This window comes from Stegostoma tigrinum, chromosome 44 (assembly GCF_030684315.1).
Source record: "Stegostoma tigrinum isolate sSteTig4 chromosome 44, sSteTig4.hap1, whole genome shotgun sequence".
NCBI classification, from domain to species: Eukaryota; Metazoa; Chordata; class Chondrichthyes; order Orectolobiformes; family Stegostomatidae; genus Stegostoma; species Stegostoma tigrinum.
In genome coordinates, this window is record NC_081397.1 from 10,241,970 (window position 1) to 10,264,189 (window position 22,220).

Sequence of the window (22,220 nt, forward strand, 5' to 3'; positions counted from 1 at the left end):
AATCAGCAGTGAAACTCTCATTCTTTTAGCTGAAACTGACAGGTAGAGATCAATAACTAAATCCTCACGTTCACAAACCAGAAACTGATAGGGGCAGAATAATAATGACATTGACATCTGCACGTAGAAGAAACTGACATGGACAGAATAAAAATATCACTCCCAGGCTCATTTGACATCATCTGAGTTGTTTTGTTCTGTACATCCTTGCTGACTGTGATCGGCCTGTACTGCTCGTAAACAGAGCATTTCACTGTCTCTCGCTACATTTGAATTTATTAAAAAAAATTAACAGAGCATATACTGACAGGTATATATTTGTAACTACACTGACGCATTCAACAAGAGGGAGCTGACAGATATAGATGGACAACGAAACTCGCATATCCATATACCCACTAGCAGTATGTAGTCCCACTCATGCAGCTGTATCAGTGTTGGTTAGCTTTTGGATCTCACTCAACCGGGTATTCGAATTTTAAGAAAAGAAAATAGACAAGGAGAAGCTCAGGCTAGGAGTAGAATCAGACCGTGGTTCTGTTCAAATAAATAGCTCAAAACAAACAATCCTAATGAATAATTAACTGAATGTTACATTGGCAATATCACTCTGATCAATCTCAACTGATGTTAGTTTACAGGAGGTATTCCTTCTTCCTCCAGGCCAATACTTGAAGGACCAGGACAATTTAGTGTTTTCTCAGTTCGAAGCCAATTGTGACCAGCATCTTACAACAACCACCAGGTATGTTGCACTGTCAGAGCATAGAATATCCTAGCCACAGTGATAGCAGATTCAATGTCACACATTGAATGCAATTTCCAGAGAGATGTGTTCTAACCAAGAGTCAAACACCATTGAGGAAATACCAGTGTATATGTCTTATCTGTACCGTCACTTCCAGCCACCCAGTTCTAAACAATTTCACTTTGGAGGAATGACAGACTGAATCCTCATCCAAAATATATACACAGGAACAGCATGAAATCTGCATTTAGTCAGGGTACTTTTAGTGTTACAGTCAAGTGAACACATAGATGATGCTGTTAGTTTGACCAACCACATGGGAAGTAGATATGGAGTACAGATATTGAAGCAAACATTTCAGTCAGAAGTAACAGACAGACAATTATTATTTCAATGAATATTTGTCTCAATAGTCACAAAACTTAAATAATGTGAATTCCAAATGCACGTGCTGTGCCAAAGACTGACATTGAGAGAATTGTTAATATACACTCTCACTCCCTCTCTTGCACCCTCCTCTCTCTCTCTCACTATCAAATGCATAAACCATCCCAACACACATTCCAACAAATAATAGCCATGCAATACCATATACATTGCAAGCAACAGAAACTGTCACATCTGGAATGATTTCTACTCACAGAACCATTGTCAGAGAGGCCTGCATTCCTTCACATTATTGAGTCTGTACCGAGAATTCTCATCCCATTCATTCAACATTTCATTCACACAAATGTATGATAGCAGCAGAGGAGCTGCCATCCCCACCTTTATCGCAACATCATTCTCCTTTTCTTCACCTTTCAGGAATAGAATTTGTTTTGTCTTTTTCAGTCCAGCAAGAAACCTCGAGTACCTCTTTCAAAATTAATCTCAATTTATTGTAAAGAGCCTGACATTCCTCCTGGCCCTCCCTCGGATGTATTGCAGAGAAATACCAAGATATCTGAATACAATTTTCACAATAAATCAGTTTAATCAAGTGGTTACCTTTCGAAGCAGTGCACAAAATAAAAATAGACAAAATTGGTTTGCTTGGTAGGTTTGTGAAACACTCCTTTTGTTTCAAAGCAGAGTTGAACAGTGTTGATTGTTCAATAAATTGAGTTTCACCCTTTAAATCTGCTGCACTGCAAGACAGAAAATAAACTTCCTTTTCCTTTCCACTTCCCTTCCAGAGAACAACACAAGAGTACCAGTAATTGCTTCCACCATCACGGCACAGAGCAGGGTCATGTCCTGTCTACATCAGGGAATAAGTTCCCCGTTTGTCTTTTCTGTCCAAGCGACACTGTGTGATCAGGCAGCAGCAATGCAGTTGAATTGTTCACTGCCATTGGCTTTCACAGTTTACACTGATTGCTACTTTAGCATTACTCAGAAAAGCATATCACTACACACTGAAAAAGAAACGGATATTATTCTGACAGTCAACACTTTATATCATTAATCCCTGTTCAACTCTACACTATACAAGTTACAAAGGCCCATTGTGTTTCCAGTCTTGAATCTGAGGAACAGCACAGAGTCCCTTCTGTAGCAGTGTGTTGCCTTTCACTTGCACATGATTCCCACAGGCACCAACAATTAATGATCTTCGGTGGTTTCCCATTCACGACAGGAGACGGGAACTGAGATACAGACTGGCAGCACGAGGGAAAACTCACTCACACACAGCCAGTGGATGCTAAAAGGAAAAGAATGAAGTACGGCCTCACAGTAATTTCCAGATATGAACTGACTCTCAAAATCTCTGATTACACCTGAGGATATTGGACTGTGACAGTGCCCAGTAGTGACAGATAGATTCTACTGCACACTCAACCTCATGCACAATGTAAAAACAAACTGAGACTGAAATGCAATGCAGTTCAGTGCAATTGAAAAGAGTTTGACAGAGTTTACTACTCCGACACAAACCACAACTGAACATACGAAAATGAGATCCATGTACTCTCCCTGAGACTGTGGGAAACATATCAAAACTACCACAATCGTTATGAAAAGCCAGATACCCACAGAACTTATGTCATATTGGCCTTTACAAATAGACGGTGACAATGAGTAGATGAAGTTCACATTCCTAACAATTACTGCGGAACTGCTGCATAAAAAATTCCCAGTACAGAGACAGTGGGCTGAATGGTCTGCTGCTATGCTGTACCATATCTGTGATTCTGTTTTTGGTGAGAAACAAGCAGTTTAATCAGTGGTACCACAGATCTCAGGCTGTCTGACCAAATAGGAAATATGTGACAATTTGTCAGAATGGTTCTCAGAATAAAGCAGTTCCCCTCCTGTTATCACCCCATGTCCTCAACTTCTCCATCCCCCTCACCTACCACACGGACTGACACTCAACTCATAAATCACACAATGCAGAAGACATTAAGACGCAGCCTCAACACCCTAAAAATAACCATCACAGAGTGAATCATACAGTCACAGAATACTACTGGCCTTCAGAGATTTAGCCATTTTGATACATGAGGAGAAACTGACACGTACAGATTGATAACTACACCCACTTGTTCGTATTGCAGAAACACACAAATGATGACAACACATTGACTACAATGTAAAGGTGTGACTGTAGTTATCAGTCTCTCTTGGTTTCTGCTAATGTCAGTCATGCATTCGCATTGCAGGAACTGTCAGGGAGAGATGAATAACTTCACCCTCATTCTCAAAGCTAAAACGGACATACACAATGATAACTACACTCCCAGTTTCACAGAGCAGAAACTGACAAGTATAGTCTGTTAACTAGACTCTCCTATTTACAGAGCAGAATCTCACAGGTACATGTTGGGAACAGCACCCACACATTCACCCAGCAGGAACTGACAGGTGTACTTCGATAAGTGCATTTACACACTGACAAGGCAGTTCAGTATTTGGTCTGTCTGTGTTGTTTTCCTGTAGACGCTGGTTTGAAGTTCCCCATTAACTGGTCGCTCTACTGTGGTACCTAGGAATGCAGTTTGTTGTTGTGTTCCTCCTCTTTTGTGAATTTTACATCAGGAAGGATATTATTGATGGTCTTGAATGTTTCCTCTAATTTGTTTTGTTTAGTGATGACAAAGGTGTCATCCACGTAGCAGACCCAAAGTTTGGGTTGGATGATTGGCAGAGCTGTTTGTTCGAGTCTCTGCACTACTCCCTCTGCTAAGAACCCTGATGTCGGAGATCCCATGGGTGTACCGTTAGTTTGTCTGTAGGTTTTGTTATTGAAAGTGAAGTGGGTGGTGAGGCATAGGTCCACGAGCTTGATGATTTTGTCCTTGCTGATGAGGTTGGTGGTGTCTGGTGTATGTGTCTTTGGTTCTTCGACTAGTGTAGTCAGTGTTTCTTTGGCCAGATTGATGTTGATGGATGTGAACAGGGCTGTTACGTCAAAGGAGACCATTGTTTCATCCTCTTCTATCTTGGTGCTTTTGATGGTGTTCAAGAATTCTTGGCTGGAGTGAATGGAGTGGCGTGAGTCTTCTACTCGGTGTTTTAGTCTTTGGTGTAGTTCCTTGGCTAGTCTGTATGTTGGTGTTCCAGGTAGTGAGACTATGGGTCTGAGGGGAGCTCCTGGTTTGTGAATTTTGGGTAGTCCGTAGAAGCGTGGTGTGTTGGATCCATCTGGTTTCATTTTTTGGAAGAGTCTCTTGTTTAATTCTCCAGATTTTTGAAGTTTTATGAGTAAGGCTGTGATTCGGTTCTCCAGTTGTGGGGTCAGGTCTGTCGCCACCTGTTGGTAAATATCCACCAAAAGACATGACCCACGATCACTAGTATCCTTGCATACAGATGAGGAAGGCCACCACTTTGGGACAACACATCCATCCATCTTGGACAAGACAAACAGAGACACGCACAAGAATTCCTGGAAGCATGTCATTCCAACCGAAACTCCATCAACAAACAGAGATTTGGAGCTCATCTACCACCCTTTGAGAAAAAGAACAGGAAATGACATCACCGGCACAGGAAGTGACATCACCAACCCAAGGAAACCTAAACACCAGCGCTTCACCGTAGGCTCACTGATGATGTTACCTAGAATGGTGACGAAACGTCTGAAAATGAACCTTCCAGCTTAGTGAGCAAACTTACATCCAGAACCTCAAACTGAGCTACAAATCTTCTCAAAACTCGCTAACAGATTAATATTGTCACTTGCAATTCTCAGCAGAAACTAACAGGTACAGGCTGGTAAATAGTCATACGTTTACGTAAGAGAAACTGACAGATATATATAGATAAATATATTGATTGTAGAAATGATTTGGAGTTGGGTATTGAGGATAAAGTCTCTAAATTTACAGATCATACTAAGCCATGGAGAAGAGTGCATTGTGAGGATGATACTGAGTGACTTCACAGGGACATTGACAAGTTGGCCAAATGGGCAGAGACCTGGCAGATAAATTTCAATGCAGAAAAATATGAGCTTATGCATTTTGCTGAGAAAAATGCAAAGAAACAATACAAGCTTAAGGGTACAGCTTTAAAGGGAAAATTGGAACAGAGAGATCTTGGGGTTCATGTGCATCGTTCTCTGAAGGTGGCCAGGCCAGTTGAAACAGTTGTGAAGCAGGTTCAAAGGATCTTTGAGTTTAAAAATAGAGGCATTGAGTCTCAAAGCAAGGAAGTAATGCTACGCCTCTACAAATCATTGCTAAGACCACATTGCTCAGGCTACGCTTGTGTTCAGTTCTAGACACCTTATTTAAGGAAGAACACTCTGGAGATGGCTTAAAGGTGTCACTAGAATGACAGCAGGAATGAAGGATTTTACGTTCAAAGAAAGATTAATGAAACCAGGCTTATTCTCCATGGAGCAGTGGGGTCACAAATGGGGGTGTTCACAATAATGAAGAATTTTGAGAGGGTAAAGTAGAATACTCTGTTTCCACTATGTCAGTAACCAGGGGTACAATTTCAAATTTGTCACCAAGACAGCTAGGAGTGAGATGAGGAGAAACATCTTTGGAGCATTGTTCGGATTTGGAATGCACTGCCTGGGAGAGTGGTGGAGGTGGATTCCATATGAGGTATGAAGAGAGAGCTGGATATATGTTTGAAAATGATGAAGTTCGAGGGTAATGAAGATCAGGCTGGGGAATAATCACACCTCTGATAATAGCTCACCACAATTAAAAAATAAATGCAGAGTAGATTCAATTCATTGGCTCATCTGCCCTGATACACTCACCAGGAGATCAAATGGATACTCAAGTTGGGAATGGACAGCACAAAATCTCAAATCCCTGCCATCAAGGGTCAGATCATGCTGCAGCAGAAGAGATTGGCCCACTCAGAGTTATGTGAGAGACAGTTATTCCGATGGCTTCTCAAGGCAAATTCATGTTTGGAGTTGATGTCTGGCTGAGTGAATGGGAACAAAGCTTAGCCATTTCTCAGCTGCAGAAACCTGACGCTCCTCTGTCCTCTCTTCCTTCTCCCCCTTATTTGCTGGAAGGAACAATTGCTATCCATCAATTTGTGAGGCATTGAAGGGATTCTTCTGTGCTGTCTCACAATGTCCGCGGAAGATTGGCATAAACATTTCCCTCTTCACCTTGACCTGGTTCCTCATCCCCTCGCATATCTGTGTGCCTCAGGGTGGTGTATGTGATGCAGGATGGTTGCTGGTCTGCTTGCTCAGCCTGAAAATAGGACAATACAGAAACATAGTAAATGAGGAGCAGGAGCAAAATCGGTGGCCTCATGGACAGTGAAGGTGGTTATCTCAGAGTACAACGGGAACTTGATCAACTGGGCCAATGGGCCGAGGACTGGCAGGTAGAGTTTAATTTAGACAAATATAGAGGTGTTGCATTTTTGCTGAGGCAAACCAGGGCAGGTTAATGGTAGGGCCCTGGGGAGTGTTGTCAAACAGAGGGATCGAAGGGTGCAGGCACATAGTTGCATAAAGTGGAGTCCCAGGCGGACGGCAAGTTTGGAACAGTTGCCTTCATCAGTTCCAACACTGAGTGTAGGAGTTGGGATGTTATGATGTGGCTGTCCAAGACATTTTGCCCCTAAGAACTCGATGCTGCTACTTGAACAACATTCACTACTCTGATCCCAACCACTTTCTGTGGCAGAGAATCCCATTGGATCCCCACCCTCTAGGTGAAGACATTTCTCCCCACCCTCAGCCCTTCCCCATCTCCTTTAGACTGTGAGCCCCTGAGGGTGGACTCATGTGTCCTTAGCCCCATGTCCAGCCATCAGCAACATCTGTGTTTACCCCTGTTAATTCCCATTGAAATTTCACAGGTTTCTATGAGATGACTCCTCATTCTTCTAAACTCCAGTGAATATAATCCTAAGCGATCCAGTCTGTCCTTATCCTTCAGTCCTGCCATCCCAGGATTCAGTCTGGGAAACCTCGGCTGCACTCCCTCCATAGCCAGGACATCCATCCTCAGAGACGGAGACCCCAGACTGCAGACACAATACAGCAGGATGTGGTCTCTCCCTGTACAATTTCAGCAAGACAGCCCTGCTCCTGGACTGGAACCTTCTCACTATGAAGGCCAACATCACATTTCCATTCTTCACCATCTGCTGCTCCTGTAATGCTCACTGTCACTGACTGGTGTATGAGGTACATCCAGGACTTGGAGCACCCCCACATCCCAATCCGGCGGATAAAAACCCAATTTCCTGGTTTTGCACCCAAAGCAGATAACGTCACTCTGATCTACATTGAACTGCATGAATCATTTCAGTGTTGAGCCAACAAGCTGGACATTCGGAGTGGTTGGATGGTGAACGTGGGGATATGGAGGGGTGAATGGTGAGAAAAACAAACTTTATCTGGAAGACAGTGAGAGTTACGGGATGAGCAATTAATATCTGGGGTTGTGACACAGACCAGTTCCTCTTAGAAAAGCACACAGTTGGAACAAGCCTAAAACTGACGATGACAAATGTTATTTCTCTGTACTTTGAACAGGGTGTGGCCAGCTCTGCCAAGGTGGCAAGGGGATGCCAATCTCAAAATGTCCTTGAATGGATTGACATGCTCGACCTGAAGGTAATGAGGAGTTTGCAAAGGGTTAAGAGTCACGTGCAGAGCAGATCAGGTGAGAATGGCAGATTTTGCTCCCATAAGGACCATCAGAGACAGGAATGGGAGTAGGATATTCGGCCCCTCGATCCTGCTCCACCATTCAATAGGACTGTGGCTGATCCAACATTCCTCATGTCCACTTTCCTGCCCTTCCCATTGATTCCCTGTCTGATCAAGAAACTGTAAATCCCAGCCTTAAATCTGCCTTCCCCCTGCTGCCACAAATACATACAGCTCTGTCTAGCAAGGAGTTCCAAAGTCTCTTATCTCCCTGAGAGAAGAAATAACTTTTCATGTCAGTCTTCACTACTGAACCAGATGGTTCTTTGCTTCTCACAATGGTCATCATTAGAGCCTTAACTCCAGATCTGTTTTGTTTAAAGTTTAAGTCAAAATCCGTGATCTGCAATAGCAAGATTTAATTTCAAGTCCTCACAGTATATCCCAGGCATCTGACAAAATAGGATATTGCCTCCCCATTATTTCGAAATTGAAAGTGAATCACACTAAAGTGCGGTGTTCAGATCAGAATAAATTGCCCCGCACCTTTGAGCCAAACATCGACATCAGTGGAATCCCTACAGAGTAGAAGTAAGCCATTCAGTCCATTAAGTCCGTACCAACCATCTGAGCAGCATCCCACACAGACCGACTCCTCTAATGTATCCCTGTAACCATGCATTTCCCATGGTTAATCTCCCTAATCTACCAACCCCGGACACTATGCGTAAATTAGAATGACCACTCCACCGAACCTGCACACCTTGAGACAATGGGAGAAGACTGGAGCACCCGGTGGAAACCACACACACAATATGAGGCAGCAGTGCTAACCACTGAGCCACCGTGTTGCCCAGTGTTTTTGCCGTGTAGGGCTTGGTTAGCTCAGTTGACTGTCTGGTCGTGCTGAAAGTGTGTGGTTCAGTTTCTGCACTGGTTGAGATTGCTGTGAATGATCGTTCCCCTTTGCCTTAGATGTGGTGACCCTCAGGTTAAACAGTTGAAAAGTTAAACAACAAAAATAGTTGTTGTTGGTCTCCCTCTCTCTCCCTCTCTCTCCCTCTCTCTCCCTCTCTCTCCCTCTCTCTCCCTCTCTCTCCCTCCCTCTCCCTCCCTCTCCCTCTCCCTCCCTCTCCCTCCCTCTCCCTCCCTCTCTCTCTCTCTCTCTCTCTCTCTGCAAGGAGACAACAGTGACTCTACATGAACCACCTGCTAAAAACGTAACTTTGCTGATTAAAAATTAACTGCCAGCTTTTTCACTGCAAAATAACTTGCGTGTTTCCCACCTGATGCAACATCACAGTGAGCTGTAAATAAAAGAAAAGACACTTTAATGACAGAATGTATCTAAATGCACGGGGAGAGGGTGTAGAGGCAGATTTACCAGGATGTTGCCTTCGACACTGGAGAGTGCCAGTGATGGAGAGAGATTGGACAGACTGGGGTTCTTATCGTCAGAGCAGAGGAGATTGAGATGCTGGACATGATTGGGATGTATCAAATGATGAGGGTCCATAGATTGGGTAAGCAGGAAGAAAGGTTTCATCCTTGATGGAGGGAGCAATGAGGGACCAAGTTTTCACCCAGAAGCTGGTGGGGAACCTGCAACTTGCTACCTGTGAAGATGGGAGAGGCAGAAACCCTCATCACATATGAAGAAGAATTTTGATGTGCACCTGGGATGCCAAGGCAATGGGCTGAGTGCTGGGGAAATGGAATTAGAGAATGGTGAGGTGGTGTTTTTAACTGGCACAGGCTCGATGGGCCTTTTATTGGCACTGGAGACCTCTCCAACACTGTGACGAGCTCACTTTGGGATGTGTGTTCTACATCCAGTATACTATTTAGATGCAATGCGATTTTGTCCATGTCATTTTCTGAGGTAAGCGGTTTGGCTTATGAGGAGAGATTGAGCAGTTTCGGCCAATAATCTCTGGAGTTTAGAAGAATGAGAGGAGATCTCATTGAGGGATATAAGATGGAAAGGAGAAGGAAAGAGAATGATTGCTCATGTGGGACAATCTGGAACAAGAGTTCAACATTTCAGGAGAAGGGGCTGGGACAGATTGAAAACAGAGAGAAGGAGGAATGGGTTCTGTCCAAGGGAGACAGGGATGTGAATCTGGGGGATTTGCTGTGGGTACATACTGCTGTTCTCGAGTGTGTATTCAATGTTGGGACACTGAATGAATTGGAGGAGGAGACAGACAGATTTGGAATCAATGATAGGTGAATGGGAGTGGGGGCAGGAAACTGGAGCTGAAGCCAAGATGGGATCAGCTGTGCCATATTGAATGGGGCCGTAGGCACCCAAGAGGCTGAATGGTCTCCTGCTGCTCCTAGCCCTTCAGTTGTATTGGTCATTCAGTAGCCTGGGCTCATGTTAGTGTGGGTGGTACAGACAGTAGCAACAGAAAGCTCTTATTCTGTGTTGCTAAAATGTGTAATCCATTAAAGGTCACTCAGTAAGAGTGAATGTAAGACCCATGTGATAATGGAGCAGAATTAGGCTGTTTGGCCGATCGAGTCCACTCTGTCATTTGATTGTGACTGCTGTGTTTCTCAACCCCATTCTCTGCCTTCTCCCCCTCGGCCTTGATCTCTTCACCAATCAAGAACCTATCCATCACCGTCTTAAAGACATTCATTGAGTTCCACAGATTCAACACCCTCTGGCTGAAGAAGTTCCTGTTCATCTCAGTTCAAAAATATCATCCCTTCATGCTGAGGCTGTGCCCCTCATGTCCTCGTCTCTGTCCAAGCCTCTCAGTATTCTGTAAGTTTCAATCGGATTCTCCCTCATCCTTCTAAACTACATTGAATGCAGACAGAGAGCCTTCACCACTCCTCATTAGACAAGCCCTTCATCCCTGGGATCTTGTAAATCTCCTCTTGACCCCCCTCCAGGGCCAGCACATCCTTCCTGAAATACAGGGCCCAAAGCTGCTCACAATATTCCAAATATGGTTTGACCAGAGCCTAATACAGCTTCAGCAGTACATCTCTGTTCTTGAATTCTGGCCATCTTGAATTGAATTCTAATGTTACATTAACTGCCAAATGAACTTGCATGTTAACCTGAAGAGAATCCTGAAGTAGGACTCCCAAGTGGCTTTGTGCTTGAGATTTCCGAAGCCTTCCCCATTTGAAAAACGGTCTCTGCCTCTATTCCCACCAAAGTGCACAACCTCACACTTTCCCCCATTGTATTCTGTTTGCCATTTCTTTGCCCAATCTCTGAGCCTGTCCAATTCCTTCGGCAGCCTGTCTGCTTCCTCACCATTACCTGTCCCTCCACCGAACTTTCTGACATCAAAGAAACATGAAATGACAACGCTCCCTGTGTGAACAATGCTGGACCCAGAGTGAATGGCTCCTTGTCCCAGAGACCCAGGCCAGAAGGGGCCACACTCAGACATTAAGCTGTTGTAATGCGGTAATAAACAGATTGATGTCTCAGTGCCCAAACTTTAGGTCACCTCAAAACAAGATGAACAATATAGCAGTTAGCTATCAATGTACGTTTCCCTCTTCCAATTCAATTCAATGACTGCCACTTGGATTTCCCGTGTGTGTCTATGTTTGGCTTGGACTAGTATGGTTACCGTGTCCCAGTTAAACTGATGGCCTTCACTGTCAGTGTACCGATAGTAAGAAGCGTTTATTGTGCAGTTTTGCTGCTAGCAGATGTTCATGTGTCTTGATAGCTAGTTTTCTTCCTGCCTGTCTAAGGTAATGGTTGTGGCAGTCGTTGCTTGGTATTTTGTAGACCACATTGGGTTTGCATGTTGTGAGAATGCGGTCTTTAATCCTTGAGTGTTTATCATAAAGTGGCTGTGGGCTTGTGTGCTCCCATGATTCCTGGTGGTCTCAGGAGTCTTGTTGTTTTGGCGTGCTATGTCCTCCTGTTGTCCAAAATAAATGTTGACTCCCGGGGCAACTCCACCCTGCCACCACCTCTCCAGGGTCTATCCTGCTGGTGGGACATGGCATATCCAGGGATGGTGATGGTGGTGTCTGGTACATTGTCTGTAAGGTATGATTCTGAGTATAATGCTGACTCTCCGGATTTTGACATGAGCTCCCAGAGGTTAGGAAGCAGGACTTTGCAGGGCTGACAGGGCTGTTTCAGGTCTGTTGTCTTTTCCGGTGCCTGACTCGATGCTGGGTGATCCATCCCATTTCATTTCATTATTCAGAACTTGTGGCGAGGAATACGACTGAATGGCTTGCTCTTTCATTTCAAAGGGTCAACCCTGATTACAGGTCACTGTACTCGAAACATTAACTTTGTTTGTCTCTCTCGATGGTTGCTGCCAGATCAGCTGAGGTTCACCAGAACTTTCTGTGTTTATAACCTGTAATGTTAACTCTGTTCCTGTTTCTCTCCCTCTCCATAATCCGGCTAAGATTTTGAAATTTGCCGTTCTTGCCGTCTACTCCTGATTGATGCGAGACGAAAAACTTCAAACAGAATCTGTTCGTTTTTCAGGTGCAGTCCTGCCAAGTGAATATCATCAAAGATTCCCAGCTTCCCAAAGTGGTCTGTGTCTACTTAATGACCTATTCTACAGGTGTGGGGGTGGGGGAGGGGGGTGGGTGGTGGGGTTGTTGGGAGGTTGGCATTGGGTGTGTGGTTTGGCTGGGGGGGGGTGGTGTGGTGTCAACTTCAGAGAGATACATGATCGCGATAACGGTTTGTACAAAGTACAGCTTTCTGTCGGTATTTACTGTTTAAAAAGCAATTGGTGCATCAATTACAGATCATGGTCAATTCACCACAGTCTTACCAGATCATTAGAGCTGCTCTCCCGTTGGAGAGAGCGGATTGGAAGGTGATGGAACCTGAGGGTCACTGCGCCTCAGGTGATTTGGAGGTTCAAAAGGAGAGTCCTTCACGGTAACCCCATCCGGTGTAGGATTTGAACCCACACTGTTACCATTCTAATGCATCACAAAGCAGCCATTCTGAGGCAGGAATAGTCGCTGATCTGGAGAGGGGGTGTAATTACAAAACAAATAGCCTTGCCCCTCTCCCCACCTCAACATCATTGGAGATAAAGAGCTTTGTGATGATACTGTCGCTTTAAGAGATTATTTTGTCCTGGTTTCTTTTGAGAGAGAGAGATTGAATGAGAGCCATTGAGCTCCCTGGTTAAGGCCACTTGACTAAACAGTTTGAGTTTTTTTTTCCAGCTCTGGTGGGTGTGGCCAGCTCTCTCAGAAGATCAGGATTTCTCGGTTTTGTTTCATTTCACATGCACCTGAAGCTGTTGGCATCTCAAGTGCCTTTGAAGCTTCAGTGGATGTCTCCCGGCTCCTGCTGTCTCTGTATTTTCTGTTGACTTTTTATCCTCCTGGATTGGAGATCTGCACGTGAGAACCTGTGTCTCAATTTTCCATTTCTGTCAAGGACTCTGTTTATGGGATGTTACTTTTTCTTAAAACAGTTAATTAGCAATAGTTACTATATCTACTATTTTGTTACATTTCCAACAGTGATAAGTTATTCTTAAATCATCTTTCTTTTGTTGCATTTTAACTATAGTGTTTAAATAAATTGTTTTGCTTAACATTGAGTTGTTTGCCCAATCGCATTGCATCTGAAACCAGCACTTCATGTTTGCTTTGAAAAATAAAGTTAGGGGAGAGACTACCTTCTGAAAATTCTTTGAGTGGGTCTGGCCTGGTCTAGTCTTGTCCATAACAGACTGAATAATTCCAAAGATTTATCTTGGGAAGACAGACTGAGCGGTTTTGGCCGATACTCTCTGGACTTCAGAAGAATCAGAGGGGATCCAAAATGCTAAAGTTGGGGGATTGACAAAGGAGATGGAGAGAGGATGTTTCCTCATGTGGGAAAATCTAAAATGAGAAGTCAAGTCAAGATAAGGAGTTGGGGCAGATTGAAAATGGAGATGAGGAGGAATGGCTTCTCTCAAAGGTTGGGGAGAACGGGCATGTCTAACCTGCACATCCATTGGAGTGTGCCAGGAAACAGGAGCACCTGGAGGAAACCCACACCATCACAGGGAAAATGTGCAAACTTCACACGGACAGTCACCTGAGGCTAAAATCAAAGCTGGATCCCTCACACTGTGCAGCAGCAGCGCTAACCACTGAGCCACCATGTCATCCATTGAGCCTGTTCCACCTTTCAGTATGTGCCTTCACACCATTAACTTGCCTTTAGTCCCATCCCCTTATTATCTCAGCCAAACAAAAATCTGTCAGATTGGAAACTAACCACTGATCCAGCCACTGCTGTGTTTGTGGAAAAGAGATTTAAACGTCGATAACCCTTGTGTGTAATCATTTAACGGAATGTTTTCAGCCTAACGTTAGCAACATACCATGGCGATCCAAATATGAAGCCGTTCTTACTATTTTTTTTGAAACAGAATTTTCCTTACACCTGTGAATGCTCTCAGTTTCGATTATAACCTCTGGAAAACGCACACGCCCACCTGATCATGTGTTATTTGCTTACAGAAATCTACTGGTTGAATTCCTGTAGCCACAGGTTTTGGGGCAGGATTTTTGTTTGTCAAAGAGATACATCATGCTTTATGCCCCAAGTTTGTACGTTTGCTTTAGAAGTCCCGTAACCAGTAAGGGGCGGCAGGCACTAACGTCCAACTGGCAAGCTGAGCCCAGAATATCAGGATGGAGCTGGGTAATACTTTACGACAGAGAATCGAGGAGAAAGTGGGAGAAAGAAACAGAGTGGTGATAAGGGAGGGTCCTGGGAATGAAGCTTCATTGAATTGAGATGCCTGGTCAATTTGCTCATTTCGAAAGTTTGGGGCATCTCACAATAAAGTCATAGAATCGTACAATACAGAAACAGGGCCTTAGGCATAACTTGTCCAATCCAACTGGGCTTTCCATAATAAACTAGTCTCACGGCCTGCAAATCCCTTTTGCACCCTCTCCAATTTAATACGATCTTCCCTTTTGCTGAGGTACCAGAATTATACACAGTAATCTAAAAGTGGCCAGACCAATGTCCTGTACAATGGCAACATGACGTCCCAAATCCTATTATCAATGGTCTGACTGATGGATGCAAAAATGAAATCTGAATGGTGGCATGTGATCAGGAATGTACACTTTAATACAACAGAGTCTCACAGTACTGGAGAGTCTTTTCGATCCATCCAGACTATACCGACGAACAATAAAGGATGTTCCCAGTCACGATGGGGCAGTTCAGAACCAGGGGGTGACGGTGTAAAGGGGACAAGGTAGGACTGAAATGAGGAAAAATGTCTTCACCCAGAAAGTGGGGAGCATGTGGGATTCTCTGCCACAGCAAGCGATTGGGGCCAAAACATTGAATGTGACTCCATCTCTCAGTCCTGTCATCATCTCTGTATATCTGTCTCTCCCTCTGTCTCTCTCCCTCCCTCTGTGTCTCTCGCTCTGTCTCTGTCTCTCTCGCTCTCTCTCTGTCTCTCTCCTGTCATCATCCTTTTCTCTCCCTTCATCCTGCTGTCATCTCTCTCTCTTCCTCACCCGACCCTCACTTCCAGAAATTTTAATTGCAGGCTCGAGCGCGCGAAAACAGCCTGGTCCTGGCGTCTCAGTCGTATGTGAATAATCTGGGAGATAAATGCACACAATGTTTCATTTATATATACATATGTAACAACCACTGACAGAAAGTAAACATGGAAAACACCTTCACATGCATCGCACGGGTCCAAATGTAAAGTCAACCTCTTTCTGTCTGGGAGGGGAAACACTTTGGGAATTCAATTAATTTCACCTCTGACATTTCTGAAAAAGAAAATAAATAGGAGCAGAGAATGACGCCACTCGGTCCATCTGCCAGTGGTGTAATTTGTAATCTGTGACCATCCATCTCCCTGAGAGTGTTACAAACTAGTTTCTCCCCACCTCCCCCTTCCTCCACAATTTACTCCCTTTAACTGCAGCAAGTAAAAGGAACACATCAAACACTTATACAGCAGAAACAGACCCTTCAGCCCAACCTGTCCATGCCAGCCAGGTTTTCTAATCTACCCTACTCCCATTTGCCTGCATTTGACCCATGTCCCTCTAAACCTTTCCTATTCACGTCCCTGTTTAAATGCTTATTAAATGTGTGATCGTACCCACATCTACAACATCGTCTCCCAACTCATCCCATACACGCACCACTTTCTGTGTGAAACAGTTGTCCATTAGGTCCCTTTTAGATCTCTCCCCTCTCACCTTCAACCTACGCCCTTTAGTTTTGGACTCCCCCGCCCTGGGGAAAAGACCTTGGCTATTCACCTTATCTCTGGCTTTCATGATTTTGTTGACCTCTGTAAGATCACCCAGCAACCTCCACTCTCGGGGGGGAAAAATAGTCCCATCCGAATTAGCCCCTCCCTCCAACTGAAACCCTCCATTCCCAGTAACATCCTTGTCAATCTTTCCAGTTTAATAATATCCTGTCCATAGCATTTAATGCATTTCTGTTTTGGTCATTTAAGGATTTCTCATGATCAATCTTGCCAATGGATCCACCAAAGAGAATGAATTGCCTCCAGTTATCCCTTCAGTTTCTCTCCCATCAATAATGCTGGAGAAACACGACCTACTTGTGCACAGCCTTTCCAAAGCATACATGGTCTTGAGGGACCGACTCCCCACCCCAGGGAGACAATCTAAAGGGGGAGATTAGGGTCCACCTTCTGCAGATTGGTCTGCAGCTCTAAACCCTCTGGCACGGGGTCGGGGGGGGGAAGCTCTAGTGGCTTCTGTGGGATGACCTTGGGCGAGAGAGAACAGAAAATGATACTAACCACCCAGAGAGAAGTCGAATGGACTGTCTGCAACCGGAACACACACGACAAGGAACTAAACCTCATCTGTTGGTCCTTATCTGATAGAAACACTTGTCAGTAAGGCATTAGAATGGATGCAGAGTCGACAAACTCAAAATACTAACTCACTCTCTCTCGATACCCCACGCCCTCCCCTCGCTGACAGATGCTGTCAGACCTGTTGAGTTACCCCAGTGCTCTCTGTGTTGGTTTCAGATCTCCAGAACCCTGCACTGTGTTGCTTTTGCAACCTTACAAGCTGTGTTCCTTGCTTCAGACACCAGTGCCCCGACTTCTGGTGAAATGGTGTCCTCTGTTGTTCAAGCATAGAGGAAAGATATGGCTAACACATTTCAAAATAGCATTGCATCACTGTCAGAAAGGAAACACAGGACAATGAGACGACATTGCTTGGTAATGGTGTACATATGACCAGAGGATCAGAAGTAGGCCATTCAGCCCATCTGGCTGCTCCACCTTTCAACCATGACTGTGGCTGAACTGCTCATTCTTAACTCTACTTTGCTGCACTTCCACCCTTTGCCCCATAACCTTTGATTTTCCTTCCTGATTGAAAATCTCTCTCAGACTTGAATATACTGAATGACCTGGCAGTGACAGCCCTCTGTGGTAAAGAATTCCACAGATTCACTCCCCTCAGAAGAAGAAATTCCTCATCTCCATCTTCAATGGATGAACGCCTATTAAGAGATGATGCCCCTCTGGTCCCAAATTCTCCCACACGAGGGGCAACGGCTCCCCATCAAATTCCTCAAAGGATCTTCAATGAGGCCACCTCTCATTCCTATAAACTCCAATGAGGATAGGCCAACAGACTCAATCTCTCCCTCATCAGACACTCCCTCTATACTCGGGATCAGCCGAGTGAACATTCTTTGAACCTGCCTCCAACGCTAGACTCTCCTTCTTTAAATACGAGGCCACAAAACTGCTCAACATATCTCAGCTGTGTCTTGTATAGTTTTTTTTAGAAAAATTTCCCAACGTTTATCTTACATTGAAGGCTGACGTTTAGGGCCTTGATCCGATGGTTCATTTAAACCCTTCTTCCGAAAAAAGGATCTTGGCCCGAAACTTCAGCCTGACTGCTCCTCTGATGCTGCTCAGCCTACTGTGTTTATCCAGCTCTACACCTTGTTATCTCTGATTCTCCAGTATCTGCAGTTCTACTATCTCCTTCCCTCTCATGTACATGTCTGAGGATTGAGCTTTTCAGTTGGTCCATGTTTAAGGGGAGGAAGACATCATCTGCCACCTTGTGCGCATGGAACAGGAATCTCCCCTATTCTGACCAACTTTGAACAGGAATTGCCAGAAGGATCTGACAGTTGGGAGATAGAAAAAAAGGAGAAACCAGCCAATTTCAATGGTTACATTCCAGGGCGAAAGAGACCTGGGGTGTGGGGTTGGATCGAGCAACTTCTGGCCCCACAGAAGGAACACACACTGAGCTGCAAGCCACTGAACAAACTGGATAGAAAAGGCATGGCTGAAATGGAGTCTGTACGGAGAAAACTAGATCTCCCAATGATCCGAAACCCCTGCTGGACACTTCAACTCGGTTTTCTGAGATTCCAAAACCCATTGTGGGAACGGGAACGTAGGGGGTTTCTCTCCGCTGCAGGTATTTTGGAAACGCCACATTGTCAGGATGGGGGATCACACCTCCAGAGTGGCAGGCTTGACCTTTGAATGGGGAAGCGATGGCCTCATGGGATTATCGCGGAACTGTTAATCCAGATGTTCCAGTGATGTTCTGGGGACCCGGGTTCAAATCCTGCAACACAGATGGTGGAATTTAAATTCATCAAAATCCTGAATCTGAGAGTCTGATGGTAACTGTGAATCAATTGTTGGAAAACCCCATCTGGTTCACTCACATGGTTTAGGGAAGGAAACTGCTATCCTTACCTGGTCTTGCCTTCATGTGACTCCAGACCCACAGTAAAGTGATTGATTTTTAACAGCCCCCCGGACAGCTAAGGATGGGCAACAAATGTTGGCCTGGCCAGCAATGCCCTCATCCCATGAATTAAAAAACGTCGGCTTTTTAGTCCCGACATACAGACACTCTCGCTGCAGCACAAAAGGGTTTGGGTTGATGTAAGTACAGGCTTGGTAGAAGACATTAAGATTTTAACATCGACGCCGTCTGGATCTGACAATTGCTGGCCACCAAGAAAGGAGCAGCGCAGGTCCGATTGCAAACTGGAGAACACCATCAGGGACAACACCAGCGCGAGGGCCAAAGGGTCTGGTCAATAGGTACCAGGTACCTTTGAATGGAACAGCAGGACTGTGCTGATGAATTGTTCACATTCGAGCCAGTAAGGATGGTGACTGGCTTATTGCTGTTTTTTAATCACGATGACCCCTCGTTCAGGCGAAGGATGTGGGGCATTGCTGGTAAAGACAGCATTTGTGCCCCTCATCATAGAGTCATAGGGGCTATTTCTGTGCTCTGTGACTCTTCGGCCTAACTCGTCCATGCCAACCTGGTTTCCTGAACTGACCCAGCCCTGTTTACCTGTGTTTGAACCATATCCCTTCCAACCTTTCCTATCCATGTATCTGCCAAAATTTCTTTTAAATATTTATAATTTTACCCACCTCCACCACTTCCCCTGACAGCTCATTCCATATACCCACCACTATCTGTGTGAAAGATTTTCCCCTCAGGCCCCTTCTGAACCTTTCCCTTCTCACCTGAACCCTATGCCCTCTACTTTTGGACTCTCCAACCCTGGGGTTAAAGACCTTGGCTTTCACCTTATCTATGTCCCTCATGATTTTTAAAACCTTCAAAGGGTCACCCCTCCGCCTCCAATGCTCTGGAATAAAAAACAGCCTATCCTTATAGCCCAAACTCTCCATTCCTGACAACATGGTTATGTTCATTTTTTTCACCCTTTCCAGTTGAATAACATCCTTCCTGCAGCAACATGACCAGAACTGTACACAATGCTACAAGAATATCCTTATCAATGCCTTGTACAGCCACAACATGATGTTCCAACTCCTGTCCTCCGTGCTGCTTTCCCGATCCATCACCATTTCGATAATAATCTGCATTCCTGTTTTCTTATTTCTCCCAAAGTGGTAGCCTCACATCAATCCACATCAAACTACATCAGCCGTGCATTTGCCCACTCACTCAACTTGACCCAATGGCATGGAAGCATCTCTGCATCCTCCTTCACAACTCCCCCCTCCCTCCGAACCCTGTGTTGAGATGGAAAACTAAATGAAAACACAATGGGCCCGGTATTTATGAAGCAATGGAAAGTATTGTTCATGGGTGGCGTACATTGGGATGGGTTTAATCTATCGCTGTGCTATTGTAAATGTAATTTCTTGATGATATTTGCTTTTGTACACAACAATTCTGCCTTTGGTGATGAATAAAATTGTAACACACAACAAATTGGTGGATTTCTTTTTTAAAATCAAGGTGCGTTGGTGGAACCCCCGGTGATCCAATGTGAGGCGGGTATCAGAGACCGAACTTGGGGATTACTCTCAGGGATGGGAAGGTGATGCAAGGTGCAGTGAGCCAATACGTCAGCCGCAGTTTCCCCTGGGTCACCAGCATCGCCCCTTCCATCCGTCGCTCATGTGTGGGTGGGAGGGAGGTGGGGGGGTGCGGGATGGAGGGTGAGATATCGTGATAGGGAGGGGTAGAGGGTAAGGGAAGGAGTATGTGTGAGAGAAAATGTTTGAGGAAAGTTTATGTCAAAGAGCGTCTGAGATGGTTTGTGAGATTAAATGTGCGCGTAGGATGTTTTGTGTGACTGCGTGAATGTGTGTGACAGTGTGTGAGAGTGTGTGTGTGCGAGAGAGAGAGAGCAAGAGTGTGTTGTGAATGTGTTTTTCTGTGAGAATTAGAGTTTAAGGGGCTGTGTGTGGGTGAGTGTGAGTTTGTTTGAAATTGTGTGTGAGATAATGTGGGTTTTACAAGAGTCTGAGCATAAACTGTGATTGCATGTGAATGTGTAAGGGAATGTGAGAGATTATGACGGTTCTGAGTGTGTGTGGGTGTGTGATATTCAATGTAATTTTGTGAATAAATTTGTTTGAGCAATCATGTGTTTGTGTGAATGCAAGCTGGTGTGACTGTGTGTCAGACCGTGTGTGTGCGCACGCACCTGTGAAGGACGTGTGTGTGAAATTGTTCCAGTGTATATGTGTCTGTCAGACTGTGTGTGAATATGTGACCATGTAAGTGTGTGCGTGTCTTTGTGCGTGTGCGGTGCGTGAGAGGGGGAATAGCGAGAAAAGGGACAAAATTGTCGGGGTGGGGGTTAGTCAAGGAGGATGGAGTTGGGTTGAGACTGAGCGGAAACAGGATGTAGAGCATAGAGTGAGGGAAAGGCTGGTGTGAGTGTGTGTGAGAGTCTGACTATGTGTGTGAATCTACATGCATGAGCGTGTGTGTGTGTGAGTCTGTGAGAGAGTGAGAAAAATGTGCGCAATCACACAATGAGGCAGTGAGCTGGGAAGGGAGTTTGGGCACTCTGTATCATCCGGATCTGGGAGATCAAGAGATGATCTCAATGCAATTTCGTAAACCCTGAGAAGAATGGACAGGTTGGGGTTTGGTGATGGGGGTCAATGCAGCAAGATTCTTAAGCATTGCTGAAGAAGGGTCTAGGCCCGAAACATCAGTCTTCCTGCTCGTCTGATGCTGGTTGGCTGCTGTGTTCATTCAGCTCGACACTTTGTTTTATCAGATTCTCCAGCATCTGCAGTTCCTCCTATCTATCCCTATTCCCTAATCCCATTTTCCCAGCAGTTGGCCCATAGCCTTTGAATCACAAGTGCACATCTAAATCCTTCTTCAATGTGATGAGGATTTCTGCCTCTCCCACCCTCACAGGCAGTGAGTACCAGATTCCCCAGCACTCTCTGGGTGAAAACCTTTTACCTCACATCCCCTTTAAACCTCCAAACTCTTCCTTTCAATGAAACATGCGCTCTCTCTCACTCTCTGTGATACACATACACACACACACACACACACACACACACACACAGTAGACATTCACTGAGCCATGCCCTCCCCTTTAGCTGAAACAAGCCGGCTGAATATTCAGCGGAGACAGACAAACAGGAGGCTGGAAGGACAAGCCAGGCAGCATGTGGAGGAAAGGAGCAGTCAACATTTCTGATCTTAGCCTTCTTCAGGCCGATAGGCACAGGAAATAAGGGGAAACCTGGGAGTTCTGCTGAAAAAAAGAACTGATCTGCTATGCAGTCAACAATTAAACTGCCCGAATACAGCAAACAGAGGGCTAAAGTAACAGCCACGTGGAATAAATTGCAAGAGAGTCATAAACAGATTAGCATTTTTTTAAAAAAGTCGATTCAAAGGGGAATGCATTTGTTTTAAATGTAAACACAAAAGGAGAATTGATTACAGGGTGGGATAGAGGAGGGACAGAAAGAGGAAATAAATAAGGCAGATTTGTGGTAAATCCTGATTTTACAGAGGGATAGAACTACCATAGCTTGTTCCTCAGGGAGTACATATCGCCCACTGAGTGGGAATGGCATAAAA

General features: G+C 44.8%; 2 protein-coding genes across 6 annotated transcripts in view; one reads left to right on the forward strand and one right to left on the reverse strand.

Moving 5' to 3' along the window:
* LOC132206964 (histone H2B-like) overlaps nucleotides 1–22,220 on the forward strand; it is a 200,793-nt gene that overhangs the window by 163,742 nt on the left and 14,831 nt on the right. The gene's annotated exons all lie outside the window — the stretch shown is intronic.
* The window catches only part of LOC132206966 (histone H2B-like), a 94,335-nt gene continuing 75,305 nt past the window's right edge, over nucleotides 3,191–22,220 (reverse strand). For all 5 annotated transcript variants that reach the window (XM_059642103.1, XM_059642104.1, XM_059642102.1 and 2 more), the window contains exons 4-5: nucleotides 5,955–6,408; nucleotides 3,191–4,687 (exon numbers count right to left, since the gene is read on the reverse strand). In XM_059642103.1, coding sequence (XP_059498086.1) covers nucleotides 3,720–4,679 — 960 coding nt within the window. In that variant the 5' untranslated portion in view covers nucleotides 4,680–4,687; nucleotides 5,955–6,408 and the 3' untranslated portion in view covers nucleotides 3,191–3,719. The remainder of the gene's footprint in view (nucleotides 4,688–5,954; nucleotides 6,409–22,220) is intronic.